Here is a 16,749-nt window from a genome sequence, read left to right as displayed (position 1 = left end):
AATCACTTTTTACAACTACTTGTCCGACCATAGGATAATGAGATGCTGGAAGCCTGCCTCATGTAGAGGTCAGAACATTTTGGGATTTTCCATGCTTTCTGAAAGTTTCCTTGGCCTCTTATTTGTCTCAGCTTTAAACACATCCACTGAGCACAAATCCTAGTTTTGAATTCAGGGTTTAAGAGTTTAAGACTTCCACTTTAACCACACATTCTCTGACAGGCTTCATTTGTAAGAAACATCCTTTACTTTTACTGGCAGATTCTGTTCATCTTCAACAGCCATTTCCTGTTCAGCCTTTCAGAGAAACATCTTATCTTTATTATTTTATCACGTCAGAACTTCAGATATCCTCTGCAAGTTCCACATAAATACAACCAGTGCTGTCGTATAAAGAATTACCGGTAGTTAAACTGAGCTGGCTGCCGAATATACATTTCCACAGCTACAATTTTATTGAGAAAAGTATTCAGGCAGATGACTTCAAACAGACAGTGATGTATTGTGAGGTGGTGACTGAGGCAATACCTATAATTTGCCTCTGGAGCTGGTGATGATGCCTAGTGGTCTTGCCACCTCCACATTATATGAGATAATCACTGGCAACTCACAATTACCCGGAAAAAACCTTTTTACTCACTGAACAATGACGTCTGTGTGGGTTTTTTTCGTGACTGAGTGATACAGTTTTACATTAGAGTAAAAATACCTGTGTTTTATGGAAGCACATCATCTCTGATTACTCCTGCAGTAACTGAATTTATATTCATATTTATTTATTTTAGTCATGTTCCTAACTTTACCTTTGCAAACAACTACTGCAATGTTGCATGCTTGTCTCTTTTTCTAATGTGTTGTATTTAGTCTTTTATTCTTCGCTCTATGTGCAATGCCCTTGACATGTTGCTGGAGCACAATACTTTCCTAATTCGGGATCAATAAGGTACATCTATCAATCCATCCATCTATCCATCCATCTATCTATCTATCTATCTATCCATCCATCCATCCATCCATCCATCCATCTATCCATCCATCCATCCATCCATCTATCTATCTATCCATCCATCCATGAAGCCCAACAGTCATCACCAGGTTATCCACACTCAGTCATTTATTTTTATTTTTATCAAGAACAATGAATAATTCTGTGGAAAAACATAAATGCTTTCTTCCTAGACCCACATTAATCCTCTGTCGAAAGGATGACTGCATGGATTCCAGGAAACTTTTTACCCTCAAAGAGTTAATGAAGGATCGGTGGATGGGGGAACTCCCTGTAATCAAATGTAGGTGGGGGTATAACTTGATTTCCTTGTGCTCATGTGGAGCAGATGCTCTGTTCAGTGGGCACTCAGTCAGACGACACTCAGAGGAGAAGAACCCAGATGACTGAATCCACGCCAGCTTCCTGCACTTTGAAGTAAGCAAATGTTTTTATTGTAGTGTTGCAGGATTATTTCAAATAGTCTTTACTGTATTTTATTTTATTTAAAGTCTGTATAGTGCCAATTAAAGAGGTACCTGAGTAACAAAAAGCTTCTGTGACTCACTAACTGTACAACTGAACTTCTGTTCACTATATTTTCAATCATTTAGACAATTATTAGAGCAAATATTTGCATTGTTGTCAGTGCGATGTTATATTAAAGTGACACCACAGTTTATTTATTCATTTATTTATCGCTTGATGCCATAACAGCCCTGAGACTGTGTGAGATGAGCTTTGGTTAATATGGTTTGTCGTGTAAATGATCTGTGAGTATTTATGTGTATTTATATACTGATATATAATGGTTGAACTGACAGTGTGTAATGTCAAACTGCTTGTTGTACTGAAATACACAATACTTCTCTCACTGAATTCACTATCACACCATGTAAGTGGTGGATGCGTAAGAAAACTACTTATCAACACCAACTGTATTTCACTAATTGTCACCAGTGTTTCTGTACAAACCCGAAGCTGTATTTTTATCACCCGGGAAAGCAACTGTTTTTTTTTTTTAAACTATGTTTGAAAAGAGTAAATGCATCTTCAGAGATTGACACCTGCTGCTAATGTTGCAGAGGAAATGTGTTAAGCATCAGTGAGCAACTCGCTGTGTAAAAGATAAGATCCCTTCTCTCCTGTGCAGATGCAATTTTCGAGCATAATATTTTCTGCCACGTATTTGTGTCTGTGGTAACTGACTTATTTCACATTTGGCTTTCTGAAGTGATGATGTGATAAGCGTTTTCCTGTTGTTGGACATCTAGCAGGTAATCTATTTTTAAGTGTGGGTTCCTCTGTGAGAGTGTGGCCGTGTATCTTGGTTGAAGGGAAGAGCAGAGCTGCAGATTGATCACCAGGTGATGGTGAGTTGGTTCAGATGGAGGGGGCAGATCTGGCCAACACATCCGTGCATTGAGGAGGCAACTGTTCACATTTGATCAGAAGGTTATCGGGGCCTGTGGCGGTGACATTCTCAAGAAGAGCATCAAGCTGAAGAGGAAAAGAAGGACACACGTTCCTTCCTGTAGCCTCAACTCCCAGATATTCACTTTGGCGGCACAGGGACGAGCAGAACCACATGAATTCTGCTTGCTCAAAAAAAAAGGTTTCTTTTATAATCTTTAGCTGTTATTTGTTTTTGTTTAATTCTTCTTTTAAGCTTTGACACATTTCAGGATTCACACCAAAACCTTTTTATGCTTTTGTTCGTCCCTGCAGTGTCAAATTTAATTTTTTTGGCATGTGGAGTGGTTCTCGTGATTTATGTCCACTCCTCAATACCCTTTGGGAGTTTCCTATTATTGTCACTCCCCCATCTCTCCCCAAGAGACAGGATCTCTATGGGGGAGAGATGGGGAGTGCTGGTTGGCCTAGAGTTGAGCCAGGGACCTGCTGTTCGGGGCTGGTGCATCCATATGGTGTGAATCCTAAACATCAGGTCACCCGTTATCTGCCAATGTCTAATTTAACCTAAAAAGTTAAGTTATGTTAATGGTCATACAAAAGGGCAACATGAAGCCATTTCATGCATAATTTGATTCGAACATTCTCTGTGAAGCTTCTGACACTTATTGCGAAACTGATCTTATCATTCTGTCGGGCTGGTGGCTTCAGGAAGCAGCGTTTTGGCTGTTTGTATATCTGCAGTATGTTGCATGTGCTTCGTTAATTATCAAACACAATTCAAAATTGATTTACTCTTTCAGATAATGGATGCGACCCGACTTCTCCTCCTCATCTTTGTGGTGATGTCAACATCTGAATGTTCAGGTAGTGTTTTCATTATGATGGTGATAAACCAAAATGTGTAAACATCTATTCTACTTTTTATGAAATCTTTTTGGATGATTAATTTTCATCATTGTCAGTAAATCTACCATCTTTTTCTTTAGGTTCAGAGACAGCAGAGCTGCAGTGTGAGAACTTTGATGCCAACCCTATTAACCTTCTTGAAGGAGAAGCGTTATATTATCAGCATTACATTCTTCTTACGCTCAACTTCTCAGACCAAGAGCTCAACTGGTACAAAAACAGCTCCAAGATTAAATATATCTCATTTGACAAGAAAGAGAGGATACATCAGCATGATGGATGGATATTTTTCTTAAAGCCTCTGACCGAGGACTCTGGCCTCTACACTGCCCGGTAAGAAAAGACCTGCACTTTGACAACTTTACAAAACTTAAGTGATGCCATTTTCCTGACATGAACTCTGGAGGATTTGTGCAGAATTGAAATTCAGATAGTAGAATTCACATACAGTCTCTCCGGAAAATGTCCGGAGATCCTCCGGAGGTTAGAAAGCAGCTTTTGAGACTTTTACGCACATGTATCATCAACAGCACTTCAGATTCATGTTAGTTTCTGATCTTATGGGTAACAAGACAACACTCTCACCACGGATCAGGATCACAAGAGACCAATCCCATCAAAATGTTCCTGGTTAAAACAAAAACATGTGGCTGCAATAATTATACCATGTGGGGTTGCTTCTCTTCCAGGCATATAGACCAAGGAGGAATCTGCCGCAACTACAATGTCAAAGTTGAGGTCTTCAATGCGAGTGAACGAGAGAATCCCAAAATACTTTGGGGATCAATCGAAAACTCCGACCAGAACATCCAGGTCCGCTGTCCATCGACTGTGACAAACACATGTACGATGTTTGGAGGAATCGTCACCTGGTACAAGGTGTGAGAATATTTCAGTAACACCTGAGGCCTGTACTGCGAAACATTTTTTGTGGTTAGACAGTAATTTAATTATTCCGCATTCATGTGCAAATAGCCGCCACACCCACAAAAATAACTGCCATTTGTATTTTGTGTGGAGAAACGTGGTTAGGAACTAGTCTGACAGTAAACACAGTGTACGTTCAATGAAAGTCTCTGTTGTATATATATATATATATATATATTCTTCTTCTCATGATAAGATGGACCCAAGAACTAATATAATCACTGTCCTGTTTTCCAGTGGGTCTTTATTATCTCTTTTTGATTGCTGCAGGACTATGTTCTTCTTCAAGGTCACCATGAAAAAGAACAGTTGGTTGAAAATGCCAGCAAACAAGATGAGGGCATCTACACGTGCATTTGTACCTGGACGCACAATGACAGGGCGTACAACACGTCGGCCTCCAAGAGGCTAATAGTTGAAGGTGAGAGAGCTTTTGTAAACCTTTAGTTGTGTGGATTGAAGGGATCTGTTGTGTAAATACACATTAACGAGTTTCTGTGGAACATTGTGTTTTACTCTCGCTTACAGAGCGTTCATCTTACCATCCAGTAGAAATCCTCTCTCCTACAGACGAGGAGCAGTTTGCAGATGAAAGTAAGACGAGCTCCCTGATTGACCATGTTATTATTTATTAAGATATTAGTGTTGCTTTTTAGTGAGAATTCTGTGAATGGAGCTGTATTTCAAAGAATGGTGGTACTCTCCTAATTACATATAGTAATAAATGTATGAAATGTGTTTTATTCTTTCTACCAGGCTCGGAGATCAAGTTGGAATGTAAAGTTTTCTGTGGGATCAATATCAATGTCAATGATTGTGATGCTAGCTGGCATATTGGAGACATTGAGAGGGATGGATACAACCAAACCATCCAACGGTAATCGTGATTTAAATTATGATATACGACTGTCTCACTAAAGATTTACCTCAGCAGCTAGTGCTACAACTGTAGAGTCTGACCAAGACATGTACAGGACATAGACAGGATGAGACGCCGTTTCTCTCCGATCCCCGGTGTAAATATATTTGTATACAGATCATACAAGTACCGAAAAACAACAGAACATTGACAGTATGCAACATAATATGTATATACGGCCTCCCCGAAACCTCAAAGACCGCCTCCTCGAGGGCCGTGCAGACCGCGAAGGCTGAACTGACATGAGACGGTCTGGTTTTCCGTAATTGGAGCAACCAGCTCATCCGGCCCTTAGTTCTGAGGTTAGACACGACAAGAAAGTGTAAATGCCCCTTTTTTTTATCCTAATGAATCCTGGGATAGGTGGGGCCGGGATGGATCTGCCTTTCTTTTCTTGGGGATGAAAGGATTCATTTGTCAGCTGAATTGAATTTTAGATTTTGTGTATTTCTCTTCAGTCTGTTGTTTCCTGTTCTTTAATGAGCCGAACTCTGTGTCCTCTGTCAGAACCAAGGAGAATCCTTCAAAGAAAGTCATCACCACGGCGATACTGACCATTGAGAAAGTGTCGGAGAAGGATTTTAGGACTAAATTCAACTGCACCGGCAAATCTATTTACACAAGCAACTCTGCCACTTTAACTCTGAAGCGGAGAGGTCAGTGACTGGAGGCTATGATTCGAACCCTTCGATGATAAAAAAATTTCACACATTTCACACATTTAACTAACTTTATGGAACTTGTGTTTGTTTTTCCAGAGTCGAAAACTCAGATGGTCATGACAGCCTTGTGTGTGTTGTTCGCCTGTTTGTTTGCGGCTGTGCTGGTGAAGTGCTTTGCTGTGGACCTCGTGCTCTTGTTCAGACCCTGCCTCCGTCTGTGGAGTCACAAGAAAGGTACAGAGAGGATCTGTACCCCCGTCTGTTTGTTTGTCTGTCGGCAGAATCACGCAAAAAAAACGCCTGAACGGAATTTCAGGCAACTTTGTGGAAGGATGGGAGATGGTCCAAGAACAATCCCGTCAGGGGCGGATCCAGGGGTTATCTTTTTTCATCAACTTCATCACATTATAAACAGAGCATTTTTTTCTTTGCATTTTCACAGGGATGAATTTGCGCATGTTTATTTTAGTGGACTGATATTTACTTGTTAGGGAGTTATAAAATAAGATAAAGCCCCTATTAATCCCTTTATAAATCTTTTATGAATTATTAAAGTATCAAAAATAGAGTGGACAGATTTTGAACCAAGATAGTGGAAGAATAAAAGCAATAAAAGTCAGGACCAACAAGTGTTGGTGTGGATCCAGGGCTTCACAACGACCAGATGGGAACCTTTAAATTATATCAATATTATGAACTTTGCCTGTAAACCATCAGATCCAATTATTATAAAGAAGGGTTTTTTGTATATAGAACGCACATTACTCACATCACATTGATAAACTTTTACTCCAGATGTGGTCGAGCTGCATGATCTCAGAAGAAATTAAATGCTACAGAAATGGACAAAAGGAAAAGTCGTGACCAAACAAACAACTATTCTGTGAATTTCTTTGCATTTAACAGATGTGAGGCTGTACGACGCCTACGTGGTCTACCAGACGCAGAGCGCGGAGAAGGTCACCGAGAGCACACTCTGTTGGTTCCTCACACAGGTTCTACCCTCCGTCCTGGAGGAAAAGTGTGGATATCGACTCTTCATCCACGGGAGGGATGACATGCCTGGAGAAGGTCGGAATTTGATTTCCTATTATTTTTGTGTTTTAGTTTTGGATGCACATGACATTTGTTCCTGGAATCTGTGGGAAAACTTGAATAAAACCACCTGAACGCCGTTCGTGAAATCCCGTTCCAGTGGTTCCTGGATGGAACTTGGTAGGTAATTGGAAAAACATTTTCCAAGTACCCTGGAACAATGAGTCAATTCCAAACTTAGCTTCCAACCACTAGCAGTTATTGGTATATTCATAATATTCCATAACTTGTCGGTTTTTCCTCTTCTCTCTCATCTTCCTCTCTTTCCGTTTCTTCCTCTCTTCTCTTTCTGCTTTGGTCTCTGTGTTATTTTATTTAGCTCTAACCCTTCACACTTTGTCTGGTACATTTTTACACGTTAAAATCCATTTTTTTTCATCTTTTAGGTGTTTATATACTTTTATTGTCGTTAAAAGTTTTTTTTCAAGCCTGAAGAAGCATTTTTCATGTCTCTGCGTGAACTTGTTTTTGTGACCTCTCAGACCACGTGAAGCAGGTGGAGAGCAGCGTGAAGCAGAGCAGGAGACTGATGGTGATCCTCAACCCGGGTTCAGGATTAGAATCCGAAACCAGTTACCAACATCCGGACTCCCTCCATAATTCAGTGATAGGAGGGTTTGACTGGCAGGTAGGAGTCTGCTTCTACTGTTATTTTTGCAGCAACTATCATTAATATTGTGCTTTTATTTCTATTTTTCCTATTTATTATATATTAGTGTTTATTCCATATGCTATACTCTCTTTTACTTGTTTGATATTTGCCTCAAGTTGTGACCAAGAGTTAACATTGTTTGAAAATAGTATAAACAATTGTCTAGAGATGATTATTAAATAAAAGAAGAAACAATATTAATTGAAACTATGAGACGATTAAGATTAAATCATCACAGAGCAGTTACTTAATTTCACATGGTGAAGTTGTATTTGAAGAAAATAAGGAGACATTCTTATATTTTATGTTACTGAGCCAAAAGGTTTCTTCTCTATCTGAACTTTCACTCCCCCTGTCGTACAGACAAATGACATCTGTGATTTTCCAGGTTGTGTTCCACCATGCTCTGGTCCAGAGGGACATGAGTGTGATTCTGATCCAGCTCGGAGACACTGGGCCGCAGGGATACACACAACTCCCCATTGCCCTGCAGCATTTGATTCGAAAGAGCGCCCCCTTGAGGTGGCCAGAGGGCTCGCGGGATGCTGCTTCACGTAACTCACGGTTCTGGAAGAAAGTTCGATACCTGATGCCGGCCACACCTGCAAAGAGGTGTCACCAGTCTGCTCTCATTTGAGATAAAGAAGACAATGTAAGCTCCAGCCCTTTGGTTTATGATGACGGAGGGCGTAAATCAAATTGAAGATAAACAAAAACAATGTGATTATTTTAAAGAAGAAGTCTGACGTGTTGAGAGAACAGATTTTCAGTTTCTTGACGATTTTTGTTTTTTGTCTGTTTCAAATGCATCAAAAAAAAATTTTCATTGTCATCGATGTTAAGAAATGTTGTTTTTTGTTGTTTTTCTATGACTTTTTAATTATATTTGACCTTTTAGAATATTCATATAAGTGTTGTGACAGCGTTTGTCCACAGAGACAGTTCATTTTTATTGAACTATTGACAGAACTTGACCTGGGCATTAAATTCTTTCAAATGTTAACTGTATTATATAGAGATATTTTGATAAAAAGATACCGATGTACAAATTTATTTTTATTTCACAAATATGGTTTCTGTTCAAGTGCTATTTTAATTTGTTATTTGATGCTGTGGGAACATCATGATTGACAGCATATCAGCATGAGCTCCACACCGCAGCTTCACTTGCTCAGGACATTTTTGGTTTTATCTTTGTACAGCGTGAAGAAGAGAAACCACAACACACACAAAGTAGAGACGTATCTTTATTTACAGTCTGTGGGAGTGTCGAACAAAGTTGCCCCTGAGTGTGTATTTCAGACGGAGTGTTAGAATCACAAAATAAACAGATAAATTCACTTCTCATGCGCTTCTGTGTTGTTTTCATGTACATGCAGATATTGCAGCCCTCGCTGAGTTTGACCAAATATCAGAATTCCTGCTGATTATTCTGTGTTTCACTCCACAAGATGTTTCCATCACACCTGTACAAGATAGATGCGTGAGAGAAGACCTGTGGCAGTTAAATGCATGTACCTGTCACATGAGGACATAAAGTGACTGAAACCGACAAAAGCTCCATATTTAAAAAATCATTAAATCCGTGGTTGTATCAACGCATGAAAGACTCATTCTATGTAATATAAGAAGAGGTGTTAGAAGGTGCTGTTCTGTCGAGCCAGGATATAATCCAGTTTCCTTTTGCTTTTGGGTTTGAAGAGGACGTAGAGGAAAACAGAAACCACACAGAGGAAGCAGGACATGGCCACTGCAGCGACCACCAGCCATGTGAATGTGGAGTCTGCAAAGAGGGAGACGAAGGTAAATTAAGGTTTTTGAGATACAGCAGAGTATTTATACACAGTACAGGAGGGTACAGTACACAACTTACCCTCCAGATGAAGCCTGGCCACCACTTCCTGTCTTCCTGCCTGGTTCTGAGTGACACACTTCAGCTCCGTCTTCACGTCTTCTTCCGTTATCCCCACGACAACCAGCCTCAACTCAATCTGGCAGCCGCCTGTCACCTTGGTTACCCTGGAGACATTGAGACAGGGAGTTTTAATACTATATGTGAGAACAACCCATCACTTGTGGAAAATCTGCGCACAAAAACACGATAGGATCCAAAATATTTCCTTGATACAGCAAGTGAACAGTATCTGAGTATTTGTATTTACTGTATTTTGGGTATTTATTCTGGGAATATTATTAAATTAAGTCAAACTTAGTTTAGTTTGCAAACATATTTAACATGTTGTCAATGGCACAAAATAGTCCCATAAATCATGCAGAGAATAACAAATAATATTGTGTATCATGGCTGCAGCAGCACCATGCAAACACCCCCCAACACTGACCTCCTCCCCCCCTGCAGCGCCCGCTCATCCAGGTACGATGAATCCACCGATTGGCTGTTGACGAGCCACTTGACCTCGGTGGAATCCGCCTGGTGACATCCGGTGAGCACTGTGCACCACAGCTCCAGACCTGAACCTGCAGGAGGCCACGGGTGAACTGATGTTAAAGCCTCTGTTGAATCTAATTCAAAGCATTTTGAAGATAAAAAGGTTTCTCACCATGTGGACTTTCAAAAATACTTCCGTTCAACGGCGAGACAATCACAGGTGGCGAGGCTAAAACATGAAGACACGTTCAAGCGTCAGGGTGAAAGATAATGAAGAGAGTAGAAACAATCTGAGAGCGTTGATCAGATGTTTCCCCACCAAAATAAAAGCACATTAAAACTCACCATGATCAGTGCTGTAGGTGCTGCTTCTCTCAGGGTCAGAGGTCACAGTGACGTCAGGTGCGGAGGTGCTGATCTCTGGGTCTGGACCTGGCACACACAAATTACACAGACACACACTTTTAGAATTATTCATGGTAATACATTTTGCCAGGTGCTGTTTTTGTGACGTTATTATCTCTAGTGTGAGTTTGAGTTGTGTGGTACGTTAGTGCATCACACCCTTTAGGCCACTAGAGGACAGCTCACTCAGGTTTATTGAACTGTGCAACTGGTTTTCATCATCTTATATGAGCTATCATGTTTTACACCGTTTATATTCTGCTCACATTCTATCTATTACTTATATTTTCTATATCTCCTGTATGGAATTTTTCCTTATTTACAACTTAAAGGTTCAGTGTGTAGAATTTTGTGATATCTAGTGTTGAAGTTGAAGGTTGCAGCTGAACACCCCTCACCTCACCCTCTCCTTCCAAACATGAGAGAGAAACTGTGGAAGCTTCAGTTGTCATAAAAACTCAAAAGGTGTTTAGTTTGTCCAGTCTGGACTAATGTAAAAAACATGGCGGCCTCCGTAGAGAGGGTCCCCTCCATGTAAATATAAAGTATTTAAATATAAAGTATTTAAATATAAAGTATTTAAATATAAAGGGCTTTTTCTGGGGTAAAGAATTCATACAATTTAGATGAAACAAACTAGTGAAAACATCATGACAATTATTGTACATTAAATTTATAGTTATTATAAATGTATGAATAGTTCCCTTTCACCTAAATCTTAAACACTGGACCTTTAAACGAATGTTTCTGTCTTTTCTCTGCTCTAACACAGCAAACATAGATTTGGACAAATGAGGGATTATTTTCTCTCACCTTTATATTTAAGCTGTTGTTATAAACTGGCATCATGAATAAATGTATGTACATCAATAGACGGGCGCAGCTTTTGTTGGTAATTAACTTTCTGTATATAAATGTAGGCACACAGTTAGTTTTTGATTCCATTTTTAAATGGAGCAGAATTTAAATATGATTGGACACGAATCTGCAGAATTTTTAAAACATCAAGAATCATTTATTTCCAATCTGCAGTAGAAATGCTGTGACATCACTCTACCTTGCACGTGGAGCAGGACGACCCGGCTGACTTTGTACTGCTGCTGGTCGATGAGCACTTGGAGCTGACAGGTGTACATGCCCGCATGTGAGCGGCTCACTGCAGGGATCCTCAGGTTGGCACTGTCCTGGCGGAGGGAGCCCGCTCTGCCCGACTGAAAAGCAGTGGAGCTGTTTTCCTGTTAGGAGATCACAGGACACGTGAGTCTCAGGGAAGGAGCAAGGCACTAACAGTGAAATAGTTGAGGGTTCAATGTATTCTGGGGCCTTTTGAAGCAGCTGCTTTAAAGTGTAAGATATGAAGATGTTTGGTGCTACGCTATCAGTTTGTGTTAACAAATTCATTAACAGTTAATTTACTATACATTATTTATGTCTATATGACTTGTGTAGGTTTTTAATTCAGCTGAGCTGTAGCTCCTCTCTTCTTCAGATCATCGTCATCTTATCTCTACCGTAAATAAATGTTACCGTAAACATTTTCCAGCTTCGGCTTTCTGCTGAGATATTCTTTTAATGATTTAATTTAATCAATGTTGACTGATACAACATTTTTTATTGTGATATAATTTAGAGACGTATTGTTCAAAACCAGTCCAACATTTCTGTCAGTCTCTGGAAGAAATGCTTGGTTTTGGACTTGACTGGACGAACTGTTTACAACAATTAAATTTTTTTTAAAAGTCTTATTCTCTTAGAACAGGTATAAAACTTAATATTAAATCATTTTCAGAAGTTGATTTATATTGTAAATTGGACGATAGTAAATGACAACAATGATGTTTCATAACAAGATTCTGGTTTAGAGGGGAAGACGTTTAGTCAGTTGTCGAAATCACAAATTTTTAAATGTGCACCAGGAAAAAGGCTGAAAATTAGTTTTAAACAAGTAAAATCTCAGTAATTGATCATTGGTCATTAAACTGATCAACATAAGCACTTTTTAAAGCCAGAAATGTTTTATTCTTATTATAACATTGATGTATGAAGTATTTGCCCTCTCACCTTGTACCACTCTATCAGTCTGTTTGTACTGTTGAAGTCGCTCAGCAATGGACATCTGAACGTCAGCCTCTCTCCCACCGTGGCTGAGATTGAATAAGACACTTTCTCTATGTCCACAGAGCCGGACTCGAACACTTTCAGCGTGATTTTCCCGGTGATACAGTAGGTTTCATTCCTGTTGATAAAAGTGAGGACCATAATTTTAAAGCTGCAGGTAGCAAGACGTTGTAGCAGGGGCGGATTCAGGAGCAGGGGGGGGCAGGGGGGCTGTGGCCCGCAGGGGGGCTGTGGCCCTAGAGTTTTATTTCATGAGCTTTTTTTTTTTGTGTCAAAGCAATACAGCTAAAATAAAAGACTTAATGAATCAGGAACTGTTTGAGAATGTTGGACATATAACTGTCCCCTATGTGTAAACTTTGGCCCCATTTTCTCCTTGAAACTTTGCAAGCATCAAGTTTCTTTAAGCAAAAATATTAAATCTTTACTTCTTCTAATTCATTTTTTTTTTTGGCCGGCTCTGACCTTGACTTCTCTCTGGATTGAAACAAGAGAAAACGCACAACCTTCTAAAAATCAAGAGGGACACCAAAGAGGGACGCACATTTAAAATTGTGCAGTACATTTTTTTCCATCCTTCATAATCTGAAATATATCAGGAATTGAATATATCCATTTTAAATATGATGAAATATTTAAATAGTTTCAAAATAGTTAGTATGTTTTGATTTTGATCTAATAATTAAGTTTACGTCTTCCAGAGAAATCACGAGTCGGCCTGTAAATCGGTTTTTCATTTTCACAGCAAACGGCAGTAGAGTAGAAAAAAGACTCTTCACCTGTACGTGCACATATATTCCCCTGAGTCCGACGCCTGAGCTGGGAGGAGCCACAGCTGCTTCTCACGCTGCTGGACGCGCCCGTCTCTCTTGTTGGCCACGCCCTCTGTCTCATTGTCCTTGGTGATGAGGAACCTCGCTGTCGGGAGGGCGATGTTTAGGAATCTGAGGACGCTCTTGAACACCGGGAAGGAAATGATCACAGCTTCACCCCCCACCCTGAATTGCTCCACCTCTGGAGTCACCAGTAAGCAGCCGTCTGCAGGTGAAACAAAAAAACTTTATTAACACACATAAAATAACAGATTGTCATGATAAGACATGTAATGAAGATTGATTAATTCTTTAGATATCAGATATTGACCAGCCAGTGACGTCTGGTACTAAAATAAAAACAGCAGCCTGATGAGTTTTGAAGAGTTTCGTCTTAATCTTAATCTTCATCCTCTCAAACACAACGTTTTGTTTTTTTTATGTCTGAGAAAAACAATTTTATAATCATGGTGCGGTCAAATAAAACCCAAACTGTGACCCAATGTTTCAGCATGAAACTTTCTTCAAACTAAAAAAAGAACTAAGAGCAAACAAAACTAACAATGGCAGTCAACAGAAGTTTGCAAAAACAAAATGCTCAACAATTTAAATAAGTAATTGAGACAAATAAATGGAGATTATGTGGAGGGAGGTGTTCAGAAAAACCCTCCTGTCGGTTGAGATTTCTAATCTTATCAAAATGAAGGAGTAAAACATTTCAGATTCCAAAATACGTTCCTATATTTTTATGAAATTAAATCCTAATGACAAATAAATGTAATTGAGGTTTGATAGTTTCCAGATTTACTGAGAAAATGTGAAAATGAGAAAATTAAAGACATAAAAGACAATGGACCGATACTCAGCCTTTGATTGTGTTTAAAATAAAATAGATAAACAGAACTCGTACCTTTCATGGGCAGAGGAGTTGACCAAGGTTTTCCACACACAACGACGACCACAGCGAACATCACAGCCCAGAAAACCATGATGAGCAGAAAAATCTGAAATGAAAGATCCACCGTCATAAAGTGAGGACGACTCCGAGAACAGATAATTGGGTTTGAATTCAACAAAGTAAAATATTGAGAAGAACAAATCCAGAGGAATCATACTGAGGATGAAGGATGGAGACAAAACTCAAATCTGTCCGCATCCGAGATTCTGCTGCTTTTGTTTCCTCGAGCAGTTAAAAGTTGTCTTTACGTTTGGTTTTGATTCCAGCTGTTTTGTAGATTGTAAAACTTGTGACATAGCAGTTGTCATCTGACTTTTGAACACACATTAAATATAATTTAACCACAGTGGTTTATGAACAGGAACAAAGTCAGTGAGTCACATTAATTTTTAAAGGTCACATCGATCAGAGGTCAGCCAAATGATTTCTCAACTAATTATGATAATAATATTCTTAAACTATTGTAAACTACTATATAATATACAGCTATTTCAAATCAGATTTTAAATTGTTTTAAATCTAAATAAAGTTTATTATTTTTTATGTATTATTATTATTATTATTATGAAACAAATAGAATATTTAGAAAAAAATGATTTCTCTTCTGTTTGTCAACATTATCTAATCTAATAATATATATCATTTATAATCTCAGAGTTAGTTCAGTTGTACAGAGTTTGATTTACTATATTCTAATTTATTCAGTTCGTAAACTTACAGGGGTAAATCATTATTCAAGCATGTGACAACTGTTGACTTTATTTTTGATTTTATTCCATGTTGGATTCCGTCCTAAAGTAGATTTCTACTCTATTGAATTCGATTTTATTGAGTTTTGAGTTTTAGTCGAGTTTCTTTAAGGAAGGTCAACTCTCGTGTCCGTGCAGAAAATTTCCACCACAGACTTCAATCATAATTTCCATGGAAACAAGCCAATTTTCACTTCTGCTTCTGTTATTTATTGGAGGATCAGCTGACACACACGCCCTCTCACACACACACACACACACACACACACACATACATGCATGCACGCACACGACCGATAAATTCCCCAATAAGACCTTTGTCTCAGTGTGTCATCAGAGGGTGATTCCATTCATAATATCTGTCGGTGTACTATTGTTGTTAATGAATATCCACACATGAGTCACGATGGATTAGGTATCTGGGATTGTATTTACATGTAGATGATATAAATAAGAGCAAACACACCGATACGTATATTAAAAAATTACATTGTATTCTGATGTTAAACCATATACAATAAATACAACTAATATAATACATAAATATTATTGGACTGGTTATTAAATATGGGTTATGTGGTAGAATTGACTAATTAAATATACAGATTAGACAGGTAGATTTAGATATGTTATATATATACATATTATATATATATATTCAAAAGTATATATTCAAAAGTAAATATTCAAAAGTAAAAATGATATGATATGTAATTATATTTAAATATGCAAACCTGCATTATGTTTTCTATGTTGTGATAGATAGATGACACATAGAATGTCACACACACACACACTATATACAAATACATATACATATAAATGTATATTTACATTAACAAACAGATATATATATATATACATATATATATATATATATATATATATATATATATATATATATATATACAGTGTGGAACAGTGTACTCACGGTGTGAAGTGAGTGGCACTGGCAGTGTGAGGTCAGGCTGATGTGATGAGAGCGTGGACCTGTGGCCGTCTCCTGTCGCCTCAGGGGGAACCTGCGCTCTCTTTTCTATGGTTCCCACCCCTCAGATGGAAATTTCACAGGTTTCCCAATGCAACGCAGTGTCCTGTACAGCTCACCACCAATGTCTGCTGACACACACACACACGCACACACACACACACACACACACACACACACACACACACACACACACGCACACAATCACAGAATTCAAAGGTAGTTGTTGCCACCCACAGGCATTCCCTTGTATGTTTCTTCGACATCATCAGCCTCTTGCGTCAGTGGTGGACATCTCCATGTTTGTTTTAGCACAAGAACAAACACACACACACACACACACACACACACACACACACACACACACACACTCCCACACACACACAATCCATATAAACAGTAGGGGGGTCATTGGTTCACATTTTCTCACTGTGCATGTAGCTGTGCAGAGTTTTATTCTTATTCATTATCACTAATGTGCTGTTGCCCTTCTATTCTTCAGCCATGTGTTGTGGTGTTAATTGATACGTCATGATTGGTAATAACACACCGGCCATACAATAACGAAATGTGTGACACTCCCTACTTTTCTTGTAAGGTCGGAACGTGCATCATCAAGGGGCGTTCGACGCTGCAGTGAGGTAGAAACCAGTCCGGTGAATTTCCAGGAGAGGATCCAGACATTTGAACGTTTGAGCTCCGGTTGATTTTCAGGTTTTTCAACCAGAGTTTATTAAAATATTCAGCAGGATCAGAGCCAGAATAAAA

General features: G+C 38.9%; 2 protein-coding genes across 3 annotated transcripts; one reads left to right on the top strand and one right to left on the bottom strand.

The window, feature by feature from the left end:
• The first annotated feature begins 1,329 nt into the window (after window positions 1–1,329).
• Window positions 1,330–8,907, top strand: il1rl1 (interleukin 1 receptor-like 1). The gene is made up of 12 exons (XM_020106693.2): window positions 1,330–1,423; window positions 3,202–3,265; window positions 3,388–3,640; window positions 3,997–4,186; window positions 4,505–4,655; window positions 4,763–4,828; window positions 4,991–5,111; window positions 5,661–5,809; window positions 5,912–6,049; window positions 6,722–6,886; window positions 7,393–7,538; window positions 7,951–8,907. Exons 2-12 carry the CDS (start codon window positions 3,205–3,207, stop codon window positions 8,197–8,199), a joined length of 1,689 nt encoding a protein of 562 aa, XP_019962252.2. The 5' UTR covers window positions 1,330–1,423; window positions 3,202–3,204; the 3' UTR covers window positions 8,200–8,907.
• On the bottom strand, window positions 8,797–16,362 carry LOC109642053 (interleukin-1 receptor type 2). Of its 2 annotated transcripts, none has more exons than XM_069532957.1 (10): window positions 15,925–16,362; window positions 14,197–14,290; window positions 13,254–13,512; window positions 12,418–12,592; window positions 11,414–11,591; window positions 10,297–10,383; window positions 10,124–10,180; window positions 9,905–10,040; window positions 9,436–9,581; window positions 8,797–9,345 (listed from the first exon to the last, which is right to left on the bottom strand). In XM_069532957.1, the coding sequence occupies exons 2-10, from the start codon at window positions 14,273–14,275 to the stop codon at window positions 9,200–9,202; spliced, it is 1,263 nt and encodes a 420-aa protein (XP_069389058.1). In that variant the 5' UTR covers window positions 14,276–14,290; window positions 15,925–16,362; the 3' UTR covers window positions 8,797–9,199. The 2 variants fall into 2 exon arrangements, with proteins under 2 accessions (XP_069389058.1, XP_069389059.1); XM_069532958.1 differs by lacking the exon at window positions 15,925–16,362 and adding an exon at window positions 14,402–15,322.
• Between the last annotated feature and the right edge of the window lie 387 nt (window positions 16,363–16,749).

Source organism: Paralichthys olivaceus, chromosome 10 (genome assembly GCF_024713975.1).
Source record: "Paralichthys olivaceus isolate ysfri-2021 chromosome 10, ASM2471397v2, whole genome shotgun sequence".
Classification (NCBI taxonomy): Eukaryota; Metazoa; Chordata; class Actinopteri; order Pleuronectiformes; family Paralichthyidae; genus Paralichthys; species Paralichthys olivaceus.
This window is presented reverse-complemented; position numbering and strand designations above follow the sequence as displayed.

Bases quoted from the DNA above. Each gene is read 5' to 3' on its own strand.
- il1rl1 (XM_020106693.2), top strand. From the start codon at position 3,205: ATGGATGCGACCCGACTTCTCCTCCTCATCTTTGTGGTGATGTCAACA. The intron at 3,266-3,387 runs GTAGTGTTTTCA...CTTTTTCTTTAG, and splicing joins GTCAACATCTGAATGTTCAG to GTTCAGAGACAGCAGAGCTG. The intron at 4,829-4,990 runs GTAAGACGAGCT...TCTTTCTACCAG, and splicing joins GGAGCAGTTTGCAGATGAAA to GCTCGGAGATCAAGTTGGAA.
- LOC109642053 (XM_069532957.1), bottom strand. From the start codon at position 14,275: ATGGTTTTCTGGGCTGTGATGTTCGCTGTGGTCGTCGTTGTGTGTGGA. The intron at 10,181-10,296 runs GTGAGTTTTAAT...TTCATGTTTTAG, and splicing joins CACCTACAGCACTGATCATG to CCTCGCCACCTGTGATTGTC. The intron at 9,346-9,435 runs GTAAGTTGTGTA...CCCTCTTTGCAG, and splicing joins GGCCAGGCTTCATCTGGAGG to ACTCCACATTCACATGGCTG.